This window comes from Rhinoraja longicauda, chromosome 21, assembly GCF_053455715.1.
Source record: "Rhinoraja longicauda isolate Sanriku21f chromosome 21, sRhiLon1.1, whole genome shotgun sequence".
Lineage (NCBI taxonomy): Eukaryota > Metazoa > Chordata > Chondrichthyes > Rajiformes > Arhynchobatidae > Rhinoraja > Rhinoraja longicauda.
In genome coordinates, this window is record NC_135973.1 from 20554917 (window position 1) to 20569957 (window position 15041).

A 15041-nucleotide genomic window follows, 5' to 3' on the forward strand; every position below is an offset into this window, starting at 1 on the left:
CTGCCCAGGTAAGCTCCACACTGCCCAGGTATGGCTGGGCCACGCTCCACACTGCCCAGGTAAGCCCCACACTGTCCAGGTAAGCTCCACACTGCCCAGGTAAGCTCCACACCGCCCAGGTAAGCTCCACACTGCCCAGGTATGGCTGGGCCACGCTCCACACTGCCCAGGTAAGCCCCACACTGTCCAGGTAAGCTCCACACTGCCCAAGTATGGCTGGGCCAGGTCCACACCGCCCAGGTAAGCTCCACACTGCCCAGGTAAGCTCCACACTGCCCAGGTAAGCTCCACACTGCCCAGGTAAGCTCCACACTGCCCAGGTAAGCTCCACACTGCCCAGGTAAGCCCCACACTGTCCAGGTAAGCTCCACACCGCCAAGGTAAGCTCCACACTGCCCAGGTAAGGCTGGACCAGGTCCAATCCGCATCTGCACCACCCCGGCTGTTGTCAAACTCTTCCCGAGGGTCGTGGAGACTGGCGATGGGAGTAGAGTGGAGGTGAATGTGTGGTTGTTGGCCAGCAGGAGCCGGGTGGGCCGGTGCCTGTTTCCCTGCTCTACCTCTCTGGGTACGTTCTGTTTATCGATGCCTCTCCCTCCCCGTGTGCAGGAGATGCTGAGATCGCTGGCTGAGCTGACCGGTGGGCGACATCACACCTACTCAATGGGAACACGGGTAAATACTCCCCAACCTCTTCCTCCCGACCTGCTGGCCTTTCCTGCAATCGCCGAACGTTACCGGGGTGGGGGGGAGGGGAGGTAACCGGTTCTGGGACAACTGGTTCCTCAACTCCTCCCTCCCTTCCTGACGGGGCTGATGTAGCATCGCACCGCTCCCACAGCACGGGTATGGTGAACACACCCAGGCTCAGTCCCACAGATGTGGGTTCTAAAGCTGGAGGCAACCAAGGTTTAGCCTCCAGCTTTAGAACGTCACATGTACGGAGGATCAGTGAAAAACGTACTTTGCGTGCTCTCCGAACAGATCAGATACAGAGACAGATAATAATATAATTATTAATAATATAAAATAATAATATAACACAATAGATGATAATATAATAGATAGTTGATAGACACAAAAAGCTGGAGTAACTCAGCAGGTCAGGCAGCATCTCTGGAGAGAAGGAACGGGTGACGTTTCCGGTCGAGACCCTTCTTCAGACTGGTTAGGAAACGAGAGATATAGACGATGATGCAAAACTAACGATGATAGAGGAAGCAGGCCATTGTTAGCTGTTTGTTGGGTGAAAACGAGAAGCTAGTGTGACTTGGGTGGGGGAGGGATAGAGAGAGAGGAAACGCCGGGGCTACCTGAAGTTAGAGAAATCAATATTCATACCACTGGGCTGTAAGCTGCCCAAGCAAAATATGAGATGCTGTTCCTCCATTTTGCGTTTAGCCTCACTCTGACATTGGAGGAGACCGAGGACAGAAAGGTCTGTGTGGGAATGGGAGGTAGAATTATAGTGCACTCAGCCAACAACTAACAATGGCCTGATTCCACTATCATCGTTACATTTTTGCATTCATTTTGTTTTCATTCATTGTTCTTTATTTTGCTGCATCATCATCTAAATCTCTCGTTTCCCTTATCCCTAACCATCTGAAGAAGTGTCTCGACCCAAAACGTTACCCATTCCTTCTCTCCAGAGATGCTGCCTGTCCCGCTGAGTTACTCCAGCTTTTTTGTGCCTATCTTTGGTTTAATCCAGCATCTGCAGTTCCTTCCTACACATGATAGATAGTAGAGTAAAACAGCACCGAAACAGGCCCTTCTGCCCAACCGACCAAGATGCCCATCTACACTAGTCCCACCTGCCCATGTTTGGCCCGTATCCCTCTAAGCCTTGTGTAGGATGGAACTGCAGATGCTGGTTTACTTCGAAGATAGACAAAGTGCTGGAAGTCTGAAGAAGGGTCCCGAACCAAAATGGCATCCATCCTTTTTCTCTAGAGATACTGCCTGACCTGCTGAGTTACCCCAGCACTTTGTGTCTATCTTCCTTCTAAACTTATCCTGCCCATCTACGTGTCCAAGTGTCTTCTAAATGCTGTTATCACCCCTGCCTCAACTACCTTCCCCGGCAGCTCGTTCCATATACCCACCACTCTCTGTGTGAAAAAGCTGCCCCTCAGGTTCCCCTCCCCTCACCTTAAGCGGGTGCACTCTGGTTCTTGATTCCCCATCTCTGGGTAAAAGACTATGCATTCACCAAATCCATTCTGTGGAAGGTGGAATTCCCGGAGAGGGACAGGGAGTGGGGAGGGGTGTGGAGGAGGTTGGGGGGGCAGGAAGTTGTGGGGGGCAGGGACGCGGGGCAGGTCAGAGGGGGGCATGGAATGAGGGGCAAAGGGGGTGGGGGATGGGTGGGGAGTGGGCAGGTGAGATGGTAGGGTGTTGGGGGATGGCAGGTCGAGTCTGGAGAGACGAGACCGGTGAGGGAGCAGGTGGGGTAGGGGGAGGGAAGGGGCAGGGATGGGGGCAGGAGGTGAGGGGGAGTGATAGTCGGGGGAAGGGGTGGGCGGTCAGTGATGTCTTGGTGCATTTCCCCGGCAGCAGTGCTGGGGCAGCGATGCAGCGGCGCTGGGGCAGGAGCTGCAGGGAGCGGCACAGCTGCTGCAGTCGGTGGCGGAGATGCGGCGAGGACTGGTGGACGGGGCTGTCAGCTCCCTGCTGAGAGAGGTGAGGGGTCGTGGGGGAGGGGTCACAGGGGAGGGGATGTGGAGGTGACATTGGGGTACATGTAGGGGGTGTGGGGCGTGAGGGAGGGGGCCTGGGAATCGGGGCAGGGTCACAACCTCGGAGCTGTCTGAACCGCTCTCTCTCGCTGGTCTGCGGCCATAGGTGTGGACGGAAATCTCCGGAAGACGGGCACCCCGGCGGCCAGAGCTGGAGGCACCTCTGACCATCGAGGCCCCCGGCGTCCGGCCCCGACCCTCGGCCCAGTGGCTGCAGCGCAACGGCCTGAGAGGTGCCTGTCCCACCCACCCCTCGCACACCCCCCACGACCCCTCGCACACCCCCCGCGACCCCTCGCACACCCCCCGCCACCCCTCGCACACCCCCGCGACCCTTCGCACACCCCTCGCACACCCCTGGGACCCTTCACACACCCCTCGCACACTCCTGCGACCCCTCGCACACCCCCGCGACCCTTCGCACACCCCTCGCACACCCCCCGCGACCCCTTGCACACCCCTCGCACACCCCCCGCGCCCCTTCACACACCACTCGCACACCCCCGCGACCCTTCGCACACCCCTCGCACAACCCCCGCGACCCCCCCGCACAATCCCCGCAACCCCCCCGCACACCCCCGCGATCCCTCACACACCCCCCGACCCCTCGCACACCCCCCCGACCCCTCGCACCCCCCATGACCCCTCGCACCCCCCCGCACACCCCCCGTGACCCCTCGCACCCCCCCACGACCTCTCACAACCCCCCTGTGACCCTTCGCCCCCCCACAACCACCCTGTGACCCTTCACCCCCCTGGGATCGTGCTGTGCTCTCTGACCCCTCCTCTCCTCTCCTCCAGCCCATGGGCTGAGTCTCTACCAGGTCCTGCGCCCCAATGCCTTCCCCCAGTGCGAGCAGTTCGTGCCCATCCTGCGCAAGACCGTCCGATCCACCCTGCACCAGGTAGGCTTCATCTTCCAGAACCTTCTGGCCCTCGGCACCGACCGGCCCGTATATCTCGGCTTCGGTCAGCATGGAGGCGTTGTGACAAAGGGTGTCGTCTCCTTGCTGTCGGCCGGGGTGGGCACTGGGGGTGTGAAGCTGGCAGTGTTTGCCGTGGTTACGCTGAGGGGTGGAATCCCACGGATTGCAGCCCTGAAACAAGGTCAGGGTCAGGTTTATTATTGTCACGTGCACCGAGGTACAGTGAAACGCATTGTTTTGCATGCTGTCCAAACAGATCAGATAATACTATACATAAATACAATCACGTCAAACTCAAGCACAACAGATAGAGCAAAGGGGAAGATACAGAGTGCAGAATATAGTTCTCAGCATTGTAGCGCATCAGTTCCAGAGACAAAGTCCAATGTCCACAATAGGCTGGAGGTGACTCGGACAGTACCCCAGCTTATGGAAGGACCGTTCAGAAGCCTGATAACAGAGGGGAAGAAACTGCTTCAGAGTCCGATCAGATAGCAGAGTAAACCCTTCTTATGAAGCACCATGGGGTGGGGCGGGGGGGTATAATATTGCCGAGTTATTGCAAGTGTCCACTATAACCAAGTCAGGTAATATATAAGTACTGCAGATGCTGGATAATACACAAAAGGACACAATGTCCAGGAGTAACTCTGCAGGTCAGGGAGCATTTCTGGAGAACATGGGTAGATGACAGTTCGGGTCGGGACCCTTCTTCAGACTGGTTGTTTCCAGAAAGCTGGAAAAGAGGTTCTTCAGACTGAAGGGTCCCGAACCGAAATGTTCCTCCAGCACTTTGTGTTTTGCTGAAGATTCCAACATATGCAGTTCCTAGTGACGGCTCTCGATGTAACCATGCCAGGGTGAGCGACGCACGGGTTACAGTATCAGGGAGGTGAGGGGAGGGTTGGCGATGAGGTGAGGGGTGAAGGGAAGGGTGAGAGGTGAGGTGAGGCACTAACTGGCTGGGTGCTCTGTAGAAAGCCATGGTGCAGCTGGAATGGTTCGACGGAACGGAGAGGAATATTCACGTGGACCCACCCCAACTCTACCAGTATCAGGTGAGGCTCCCCCCCCCATTCACCCTCCCTCTCCCCTCCCCCAGGCATCCCTGACTGCCCCCCCCACCCTCCCGCCAAGACCGTTCCCTCTCTCACCCCACGCAGGGCTGTCTCCCACCAGGCTGTCAGGTCTCTCCCCCTGACCCCTGTCTCTCTCCCCCATGGGCCCGTCTCCCCTCGTGGCCATTCCGTGACCTCTCTCTCCCCCGACCCCTGTCTCTCTCCCCCGACTCCTGTCTCTCTCCCCCGACCCCTGTCTCTCTCCCCGACCCATGCCACTCTCCCCTGACCTCTCTCTCCCCCAACCCCTGTCTCTCTCCTCCTGACCTCTCTCTCCCCCTGACCTCTCTCTCCCTCCGACCTGTGCCTCTCTCCCCCAGACCTCTCTCTCCCCCTGACCCCTGTCTCTCTCCCCCTGACCCCTGTCTCTCTCCCCCTGACCCGTGCCTCTCTCCCCCAGACCTCTCTCTCCCCCTGACCTGTGTCTCTCTCCACTGACCCCTGTCTCTCTCCCCCTGACCCCTGTCTCTCTCCCCCTGACCCGTGCCTCTCTCCCCCAGACCTCTCTCTCCTCCCAGACCTCTCTCTCCCCCCGACCCATGCCTCTCTCCCCCTGTCTCTCTCTCCCCCTGACCCGTTTCTCCCCCAGCAGCCAATCTCTGACCCTGTCTCCCCCTGTGGCCGTTCCCTGACCTCTCTCCCCCTGACCCTGTCTCTCTCTCCCTGACCTTCCTCCCCCTGACCCCTGATCTGTCTCTCCCCTGACCCCTGATGTCTCTCCCCCTGACCCGTCTCTCTCTACCCCAGGGCTCCCTGTCCCGGGCGGTTAGGGGCTTCCAGCGTCGTCTCGGCTGGTTGTGTTCGGGTAGCAGACGGATCTGGGGCAACCTGTGTGAGGAGAGGTCAGTGTTTAACCCCGTGACCCCATCTTGTTACCCCGAGCCGTGACCCTTGTTTCCATGGTGACGTTGGGCGGTTGCCCTTGCGATGTGTTTCCCCTGGCGGTGACCCCAAGAGGTTGCCGTGGTGATGTGTGACCCCTATGTTGTCGTGGTGACCTGTTACCTTGGGCGGTGACCCCTGCGTTGTCGTGGTGACATGTGACCCCTGCGTTGTCGTGGTGATGTGTGACCCATGCGTTGTCGTGATGACGTGTGACCCCGGGCGGTGATCCCTGTGTTGCCATGGTGATGTGTGATGTCCACTCTCCCACAGGGTGCTGCTGATGGTGGACATCTCGACCCTCTCCCCCGGCACCGACCCCCCCCTCGAGCTGCTCCGGCCCCTTCTCCAGCAACAGCTACCCCGGACACAGGCCTTCAACCTGCTGGCGTGAGTGACCGCTGACCAGCCGACCGCGGGGGGAGGGAGGGTTTGGAGCAGGGGAGGGGGTTGTGGAGGGGAGGGGGTTGTGGAGGGGAGGGGGTTGTGGAGGGGGGGATTTGGTGTGGAGGGGGGATTTGGTGTGGAGGGGGGGATTTGGTGTGGAGGGGGGGATTTGGTGTGGAGGGGGGGATTTGGTGTGGAGGGGGGGATTTGGTGTGGAGGGGGGGATTTGGTGTGGAGGGGGGATTTGGTGTGGAGGGGGGGATTTGGTGTGGAGGGGGGGATTTGGTGTGGAGGGGGGGATTTGGTGTGGAGGGGGGATTTGGTGTGGAGGGGGGGATTTGGTGTGGAGGGGGGGGATTTGGTGTGGAGGGGGGGATTTGGGGCAGGGGAGGGTTTGGAGCAGGAGGGTTTGGAGCAGGAGGGTGTTAAGGGAGGGGAGGGTTGGGAGGGAGGGAGGGAATGGGGGAAGAAGTGGTTCTGGGGAGGGGGCGCTGCCGCTGGTGCCGGTTTTTGACCCGTTCTCCCGGTGATCTCCTCCCTCCAGGTTTGGCTCCGGGGTCCATCGCTACGGGCCGGGCCTAGTGCCCACCACACCCACCAGCCTGCAGGCTGCCTGGAGGTGGGTTCCTGCAGCCCCCTCACCCCTTCCTCCCGTACTCTCCCTCCGCCCTGCCCTCTCCTCCCTCTGCCCCTCCATCATTTTGTGCTCCCTGTGCCCACCTTTACCCCTCCCTCACCCCTGCCTCCCTCCCTTGCCCCTGCCACTCTCACTCCTTCCCTCCCATGCTCGCCCCTCCCTCAGAGGGGAGATGGAGTGTGGGACGGGCAGAGAATATTCCAGTCAGTTTGCGGCTTGGCCTGGCCATAGCTTCTTCCCCTCTGTTCTCAGGCTTCTGAACGGTCCTTCCATAAGCTCGGGTACTATCCGATTCACCTCCACCCCATTGTGGTCTCTGGAACTGATGCGTTACAATGATGAGAACTAGATTCTGCACTGTGTACCTTCTGATTTGCCGATAATATTTATGTTTAGTATTATCTGATCCGAATGGATAGCATGCAAAACAATGCACTGTACCTCAATTGTTCAATGGTTCTTTATTATCACCTGCATGAAGTTCGTTCTTTATATCCAGTTCAGTAAATTATCACCAATCCCCAATTAAATACAGAGTATATAGAATCTCTCCCCTCTCCCATCAGGCAAGAGGTACAGATGTGTGTGGAAACACACACCAGATTCAGGGACAGTCTGTTCCCAGCTGTTATCAGACAACTGAACCATCCTATCACCAACTAGAGAGCCATCCTGACCTCCCTCTACTATTGGAGACCCTTGGATCATCTTTAATCGGACTCTACTTTATATTGCACTAAACGTTATTCCCTTTGTCATGCATATTTCGATTATAATCATGTATAATCTTTTCGCTGACTGGATAGCACACAAAAAACAGCTGAGGAAGGATGTGTTGGCTCTGGAGAGGGTCCTGAAGAGGTTTACAAGAATGATCCCAGGAATGAGTGGGTTAACATATGCTGAGCATTTGATGACACAGGGCCTGTCTTCACTGGAGTTGAGAAGAATGCGGGGGGACCTCTTTGAAAGGTACCAAATAGTGAAATGCTTGGATGGAGAGGATGTGGAGAAGATGTTTCCACTGGTGGGAGAGTCTAGGACTAGAGGAATTAAAAGATGTTCCTTTAGGAAGGAGACAAGAAGGAATGTCTTTAGTCAGAGGGTGGTGAATCTGTGACATTCTTTGCCACAGAAGGCTGCGGAGGCCAAGTCAATGGATACATTATTGATAGATAGATTCTTGATTAGTACGGGTGTCAGGGGGAATGGCTCCCCATTGGATTACAACCTTGTCGTGGTCGGGGACCTTGTGTGTCTCAGTGACCCCTCGAGCTATGCCAGCGGGAGATTCGTCTCCTGTTAGGGTTTCCCATGCTGGACAGGTCGAAGGGTAGAGACGAGACGAAGAGCGATCCACTGGCCCTCCAGGTCGGGGGTTGAGCACAGCGCTAACAACCCCGTCTCGTAAAACGGATATGTTACGGAAACAACAACTGAAGGAATCGACACTACTGGGCGTGACGGACTTCCAGGGCTATCGACAGACGATGGAATTGACCTGGGGTAGTGTCCAGAGACTAGCCCAGAACAGACAGGAGTGGAGGACCTTTGTTGTTGCCCTACATGCCCGGAGACATACTGGGCAGTAAAAAAAAACAGGGGGAATGGGGAGAAGGCAGGAGAATGGGGTTAGGAGGGAGAGATAGATCAGCCATGATTGAATGGCGGAGTAGACTTGATGGGCCAAATGGCTTAATTCTGCTCCTATCGTTCATGACCTTATGACCTTTTCACTGTAGTTCTGTACACGTTATAATAGACTAAACTAAACTAAATCATGGAGACCATATACAAGAGTCACCAGGTTTTGGTGCCATTTCCCAGTTCCAGCTGTAGATGGTGATGAAGGCCTATTGCAGCCATCACCTCTGTCGGGATTGTCCAGCGATCTGTCATCCCTCTCCTCGCCCGGCCACCCTCAGCCCCGTGCCCGCGGGTAGAGGTGACGATAACAAACCTGAGGCTGTATCTGTGCCCCTGACAGGTGGTGCCTGTCGCTGCAGCGTGAGGGCAGCCGCAACCTGCTGGCCACGCTCAGGGCAGCGATGGAGACCGACCTCAGCTGCCTCAGCGGACCCTGTGGGATCTACCTCCTCATCGCCGGCGCTCCTGACCAGGCCCTGGTAAGAGGGTGAGCTGAGTGCGGCAGACACTGCGGGTCTGTAATAACGACGGGGTGGATGGACATGCCAGGCGGCATCTGAGGGGGGAGAAGTGGAAAATGTTTCCCGGACCGGGAGGGAGGGTCAGACAGGGTTTAAACGGAGTGGAGTTTTCCTCAGGAAGAGGTCTACACTCGGTGAAACAGGCACGCCGGGGTTACTGGATGATGTACGTACAGATGTGCACAGGGTGTGGTTTCCAGATGTGGGCCACCGATATGGAGATGTGGGCCCCAGGTGTGATGTGTGGGCCTCAGATGTTCAGAGGTGTGTGGGGCCGAGATGTGGAGATGTGGGTTCCAAATGAGGAGAGCCATGGGCTCCATATGTGAACCCTGGACTCTAAACATGGAGAAGCATGGATTCCAGATGTGAAAAATCATGGCGTCCTGATGCAAAGAACCGTGAGCTCCAGATGTGGAAAGACGTGCAGCATTTGGAGTCTCAAACTCTTGATTTGGGAATTGTAGCGTGCGAACTAGTTAGTGGAAAGACTGTACACGATTACAATTGAGTCATCCACAGTGTACAGTTAAAGTACAGTTGCGATCTCGTGGGATAGCAGGGTGGGCACGATGGGCTGAGTGGCCTCCAACCGCCCCCTCCCCATAGTCAGTGCCTCGGATCCGTGACCCCTCACCCCCTGTCTCTCTCTGTCTCTCTCTGTTGTCCTCAGGACCCTCTCGCCAGCTACGTTGCCGAGGTCACCGGGGGTCGCGAACTCCGACTCCACGTCTGCCTCTACGACCCTCAGCCCGACCCTGACCTCGGGGAGTCGGCCCCTCCCCCCCGCTACGCCTCTCCCCAGGAGATGGGGGATATCATGAGGAGTCTGGCGCGGTCAGGAGGCGGCCGGTTCCTCTGGTCCCGTGAGTCGGGTGAGTGACAGAGACTGCAAGACACTGGAACAGACCATTCAGCCCATCCAGTCTTCTCCGCCATTCAATCATGGCTTTCCCCCACAGCCTTCCATCGCACAGACCAGACTCCATCTACTGTCTCCACTGTCTCCATCTACACTTCAAGCTGCCTCAGGAAAGCAGCCAACATAATCAAAGACTTGTCCTTGTCCCACCCCGGAGGTTCCTTCTTCACCCCACTCCCATCTGGCAGAAGGTACAGAAGCTTGAAAGCGCGCAGCATCAGACTCAGGAACAGCTTCTTCCCCTCTGTTATCAGGCTTCTGAACGGTCCTTTCATAAGCTTCCATAAAGGTCGATATGGTGGCACAGCGGTAGAGTTGCTGCCTTACAGCGCCAGAGACCCGGGTTCGAACCTGACTATGGGTCCTTGTCTGTATAGAGTTTGTACATTCTCCCCATGACCACGTGGGTTTTCTCCGAGATCTTTGTTTTCCTCCCACACTCCAAAGACGTACAGGTTTGTAGGTTAATGGACTTGGTATAAATGTAAATTGCCCCCAATGTGTGTTGGATAGTGTCAATGTGTGGGGATCACTGGTCAGTGTGGACTCGGTGGGCCAAAGGGCCTGTTTCTACAATGTATCTCGAAACTAAACTAAACTAAACTCGGGTACTGTCCAATTTGCCTGTACCTCATCGCGGTCATTAGACTTAGTCTATGGAACTGTAGATACAAGAAGGGTCTTTACCCGAAAAGTCACTCATTCCTTCTCTCCAAGTTGCTGCCTGTCCCGCTGAGTTACTCCAGCAGTTTGTGTCTACCTGTAAATACAAGGAACTGCAGATGCTGGTTAACAAGCAGGTCAGGCAGCATCTCTAGAGAACATAGATAGGTGACGCTTCAAGTCGGGACCCTTCTGCAGAATGGAGACATTGAAGAAGTCACCTATCCATGTCCTCCAAAGATGCTGCCTGACCTGCTGAGCTACTGAGCGAGAGTCCACACAGTTAGGGGGAGGAGAGGAAGGCCCCACATCCTTTGTTCAGTGAACTTTCTGGTTGGTTTTCAGGTATCATCGAAAGTGATGACATTCAGCTGATATTGGCCGAAGTGGAAAAGGCAGTCGATTACTCCAGGAAGGTGTGTGGGGATCGTTATCGGTGTAAAACCCAGGCCACAGCGCAGTGAAAGTCAACATGTGGCACCTTCACCTGTAGGAGGGGAGTCTGTCCGTGAGCATGTGCCCGTGTGTGGCGTGTCCATGAGCACGTGTGTGGCATGTCCATGTCCATGTGCCCGTGTGTGACGTGTCCGTGAGAGCGCGCCCGTGTGTGGCGTGTCCATGAGGTGCCCGTGTGGCATCCGTGTGCTGTGCCTGTGTGTGCCGTGTCCATGTGTGGCATGTACATGTGTGCCCCGTTGCCATGTCCGTCACTGTTCTCTCTCCCCCCGCTCTCCCCCTGTTGCCATGTCCGTCACTGTTCTCTCTCCCCTGCCCTCCCCTGTTGCCATGTCCGTCACTGTTCTCTCTCCCCTGCCCTCCCCTGTTGCCATGTCCGTCACTGTTCTCTCTCCCCTGCTCTCCCTGTTGCCGTGTCCGTCACTGTTCTCTCTCCCCCGCTCTCCCCTGTTGCCGAGTCTATCACTGTTCTCTCTCCTCCCGCAGTGCGCCCTGTTGCTCAAGTCCCTCCACCAGCGCTCGGGAAGGCTGTCTGCGGACGAGCGGGCCCCACCGGCTGGCCTTGAGGTGGCGCTGAGGCAGGGGAGTCGCTCCCCCCTGAAGTTGCAGGCTCCGAAGCCCACCGCACTCTCCCTGGCCAGAATGGTGAGACCACACACTCCATCTCTGCCAGCGCAGACTGGTCCTGCCCTCCCTCACTGTGGATCACCGCTGAATCAACCAGCCATGTAAAGGGCAGCACAGAAGCTCAGTGGTAGAGCTGCCTAAGCTCCACAGACCCGGGATTGATCCTGACTAAGGGTGCTGTCTGTGCGGTGTTTGCACGTTCTCCCTGTGACCGCATGGGTTATCTCGAGATCTTTGGTTTCCTCCCACACTCCAAAGACGTGCGGGTTTGTAGGTTAACTGGCTTCTGTAAATTGCCCCTGTTGTGTAAGATAGAACTAGTGGAAAGGTGAACATGGTCAGCATGACTCCGAGGGGCCTGTTTCTATGCTGTTGCTAAACTAGACTAAAATGAGCTAAACTAAACTAAACAAACCAAACCCCTGGCAAAGGTTCAGCTGTCCAAGGAGGGTGGGTGGGGAGGGGAAGCGGGGTGGGGGAAGATATGGGGGTAGAGGGGAGTGGTGGGCGGAAGGGTGTGGGGACAGGGGAGGGGGAGGAGGAGAGGGATGGGGGAGGGAGCAGAGGGGAGGTGCTGAGGGGGAGGAGAGGGGAGGAATGGGAGAGAGTAGGGGCCGGATGGGAGGTGAGGGGAGCAGGAAGGGGTAGGAGGGGAGGGTGGGGGATGGGATGGAGGTGTGGGGGGAGAGAGGCGAGGATTAACGGGATCGTTCTGTGCACCTGCAGCGAACTCTGGTAGACGGGGGCGGGGAGAGAGCGCCGGCGATCAAAGCCTTGACCTGGCGACCGAGCAGCGGAAAGATGGCCACCGCTCCAGGTGGGTTAGCAGACAAGGCTCGGGCAGATTGGCCTTCCCCTCCACCGAAGGTCACTCCGCCCCTCCACACTGTGATAAACTGAAGCTTCCCTCTCCCTCCCCTGTTCCCGGACACCGTCCACACTACACGCCTCCCCATCCCCACCTACGACCCATTTAAATAAGATATTGCGTTCAGTTTTAGTCATCTGCTATGGGATGGATGTGTTATGATGGAAAGGGTGCAGAGAAGATATATGAAGATATTGCCCGGACTCAAGAGCCTGAGCATTAGGGAGAGGTTGAACAGCCAAGGACTATATTCCTTGGACCACAGGAACATGGGGAGTGATTTTATAGAGGTGTACAAAAATCATAGGAGAATTGGACCGAGTAGACACACAGGATCTCTTGCCCAGAGCAGGGAATTTGAGAACCAGAAGGCATAGGTTTAAGATGAGGAGGGAAAGATTTAATAGGAACCTTAGGGGTATTTTGTTCTCCCGAGGGTGGTGGGTGTATGGAATGAGCTGCTGGAGGAGGTAGTTGAGGCAATGGTTAAGAAGCATTTCGACAGGTACTCGGACAGGACGGGTTCAGGGGGATATGGGCCAAGCGCAGGCAGGTGGGATTAGAGTAGATGGGGCATGTTGTCTAGCATGGACATGTTGGGCCGAAGGGCCTGCTTCCATGCAGTCTGACTCTGACTCTATCTTCTGCCAGATGTGAGCGGAGAGAAGGATGAATGACAGGGCGGGAAGTTTCCCCCTTGTCCTATCGGTGACCACCCCTGGGGACAGCTAGCGATCCCTTGCCCCCTCCTCCCCCCCACCGCCCTGTCCCCACCCCTCTGAAGGTGTGGACCACCGTGGACGGGGCAGTGGTGGACGGGCTGCACCCCGCTCGGCTGTGCCCACCTCTCACCACGGGGCTCCGACACGCATGTAACACGGCTGTTTGTCCACCAGCTCGCCCCAGCCACACGCGGACACGCCCCACAGGCCGGGCCAGGAGGAGGGTGATGAGCTCGGCCTTTTACACGGATCAAGGGAGGAAAGTGGGTGAGTACAACTGTGGGCAGGGAACAGGAACCGGCCCTTAGCCCCTCATGTCTGTGCCAACCATGATCTGTCTGCATGTTTTCCATATCCCTCCATTCCCTGCATGTTCATGTGACTGTCGAAAAGCCTCTTAAACATAGAACATGGAGCAGCACAGCTCAGGAACAGGCCCTTCAGCCCACAATGTCCGTGCTGAACATGATGCCAAGTTAAACTAATCTCCTCTGCCTGCGCATGATCCATATCCCTCCATTCCCTCACATCCATGTGCCTATCCAAAAGCCTCTTAAACACCTCTATCATATCTACCTTCACCACCACCCCTGGCAACGCATTGCAGGCACCCACCATCCACTGTGTAAAAAACCTGTCCCATACATCTCTTTTAAACTTTGCAAACTTTGCCCCTCTTGCCTTGAACTTTGCCCCTCTTCTAACCCACCTCTCTAACTCCAGGTCCCTCAGGTCGGCCGACTTGGGGCTACTCACTATCCCGCGGTCTAGGCTTAAGCTCAGGGGTGACCGCGCTTTTGCGGTTGCAGCTCCTAGACTGTGGAACAGCATCCCTCTCCCCATCAGAACTGCCCCCTCCATCGACTCCTTTAAGTCCAGGCTCAAAACCTATTTCTACTCCCTAGCGTTTGAGGCTCATTGAGGAGGCACTGTGAACTGTTTTGTATGTGCTGATATGTTTGTGTGCTACTGTATGTTTCATTTTTTCCTTAGTACCTAATCAGATGTACAGCACTTTGGTCAACGTGGGTTGTTTTTAAATGTGCTATACAAATAAAATTGACTTGACTTGAAAATTGACTTGAAGCTATTATGCCCCAACACTGTAGACACAAAGAATTGCAGATGCTGGTTTACAACAAAGGTCACAAAGTGCAGGTGTAACTGAGCGGGTCCGGCAGCATCTTGGAGGGCATGGATAGGTGACATTTTGGGTCTGGACCCTTCTTCAGACTGATTCTATCCCTTTTTCTCAGACCCATGCAAGTTCTGCATGTTAGATGTTGTCTAAGATGATAAAAACATCTTGATGTAAACAATTCTGGGGCGGCACAGTGGGTAGAGCTGCTGCCTCACAGGACCAGAGACCTCGAGTTCGATCCTGACCTCGGGTGCAGTCTGTGTGGAGTTTTTACATTTCCTCCAAGTGCTCTGATTCAACATCCAAAAGACGTGCGGGTTTGTAGGTTAATTGGCTTCTGTAAATTGCCCCTGGTGTGATGGGAGTGGATGAGAAAGTGTGAACGGGAAATAGACACAAAATGCTGGAGTAACTCAGCAGGTCAGGCAGGGTTTCTGGAGAAATGGACTTCAGGCTAGTGTGACCGGGTGGTCGGCGTGGGCTCTGGGCCGAAGGGCCTGTTTCCGTGCTGTATCTAAGCTAAGCCTGCAGCTCAAGGTGTGGGGGGATTGTGTGTGTCGAGGCCTCGGGGTCTGAGCAGCTGCCTCTGTGTTGGCAGGAGCCATGTACCAGACACCGGCCGTGGCGAGACGGGGCAGATCGGTGATCCCCTCCATCACCCTGCCAACGGACGAGGAGGTTTGCACGACTGCTGCGGTAAGGCCTGTCCCACTACCAGCACACACTCCCACACTCGGCACACACACCTACTCCCGGCACACACATCCACAACTGGCACACACT

General features: G+C 56.1%; 1 protein-coding gene across 1 annotated transcript in view; it reads left to right on the forward strand.

Annotated features, from left to right (window-relative positions):
• The window catches only part of vwa3a (von Willebrand factor A domain containing 3A), a 36792-nt gene that overhangs the window by 10891 nt on the left and 10860 nt on the right, over positions 1-15041 (forward strand). The window contains exons 11-25 of the mRNA XM_078418533.1: positions 610-675; positions 2560-2685; positions 2848-2974; positions 3543-3646; positions 4645-4725; positions 5533-5627; positions 5941-6057; positions 6599-6673; positions 8679-8817; positions 9533-9734; positions 10790-10860; positions 11387-11545; positions 12254-12344; positions 13292-13384; positions 14857-14954. Of these exons, the coding sequence (XP_078274659.1) occupies positions 610-675; positions 2560-2685; positions 2848-2974; positions 3543-3646; positions 4645-4725; positions 5533-5627; positions 5941-6057; positions 6599-6673; positions 8679-8817; positions 9533-9734; positions 10790-10860; positions 11387-11545; positions 12254-12344; positions 13292-13384; positions 14857-14954 (1644 nt within the window). The remainder of the gene's footprint in view (positions 1-609; positions 676-2559; positions 2686-2847; positions 2975-3542; positions 3647-4644; positions 4726-5532; positions 5628-5940; positions 6058-6598; positions 6674-8678; positions 8818-9532; positions 9735-10789; positions 10861-11386; positions 11546-12253; positions 12345-13291; positions 13385-14856; positions 14955-15041) is intronic.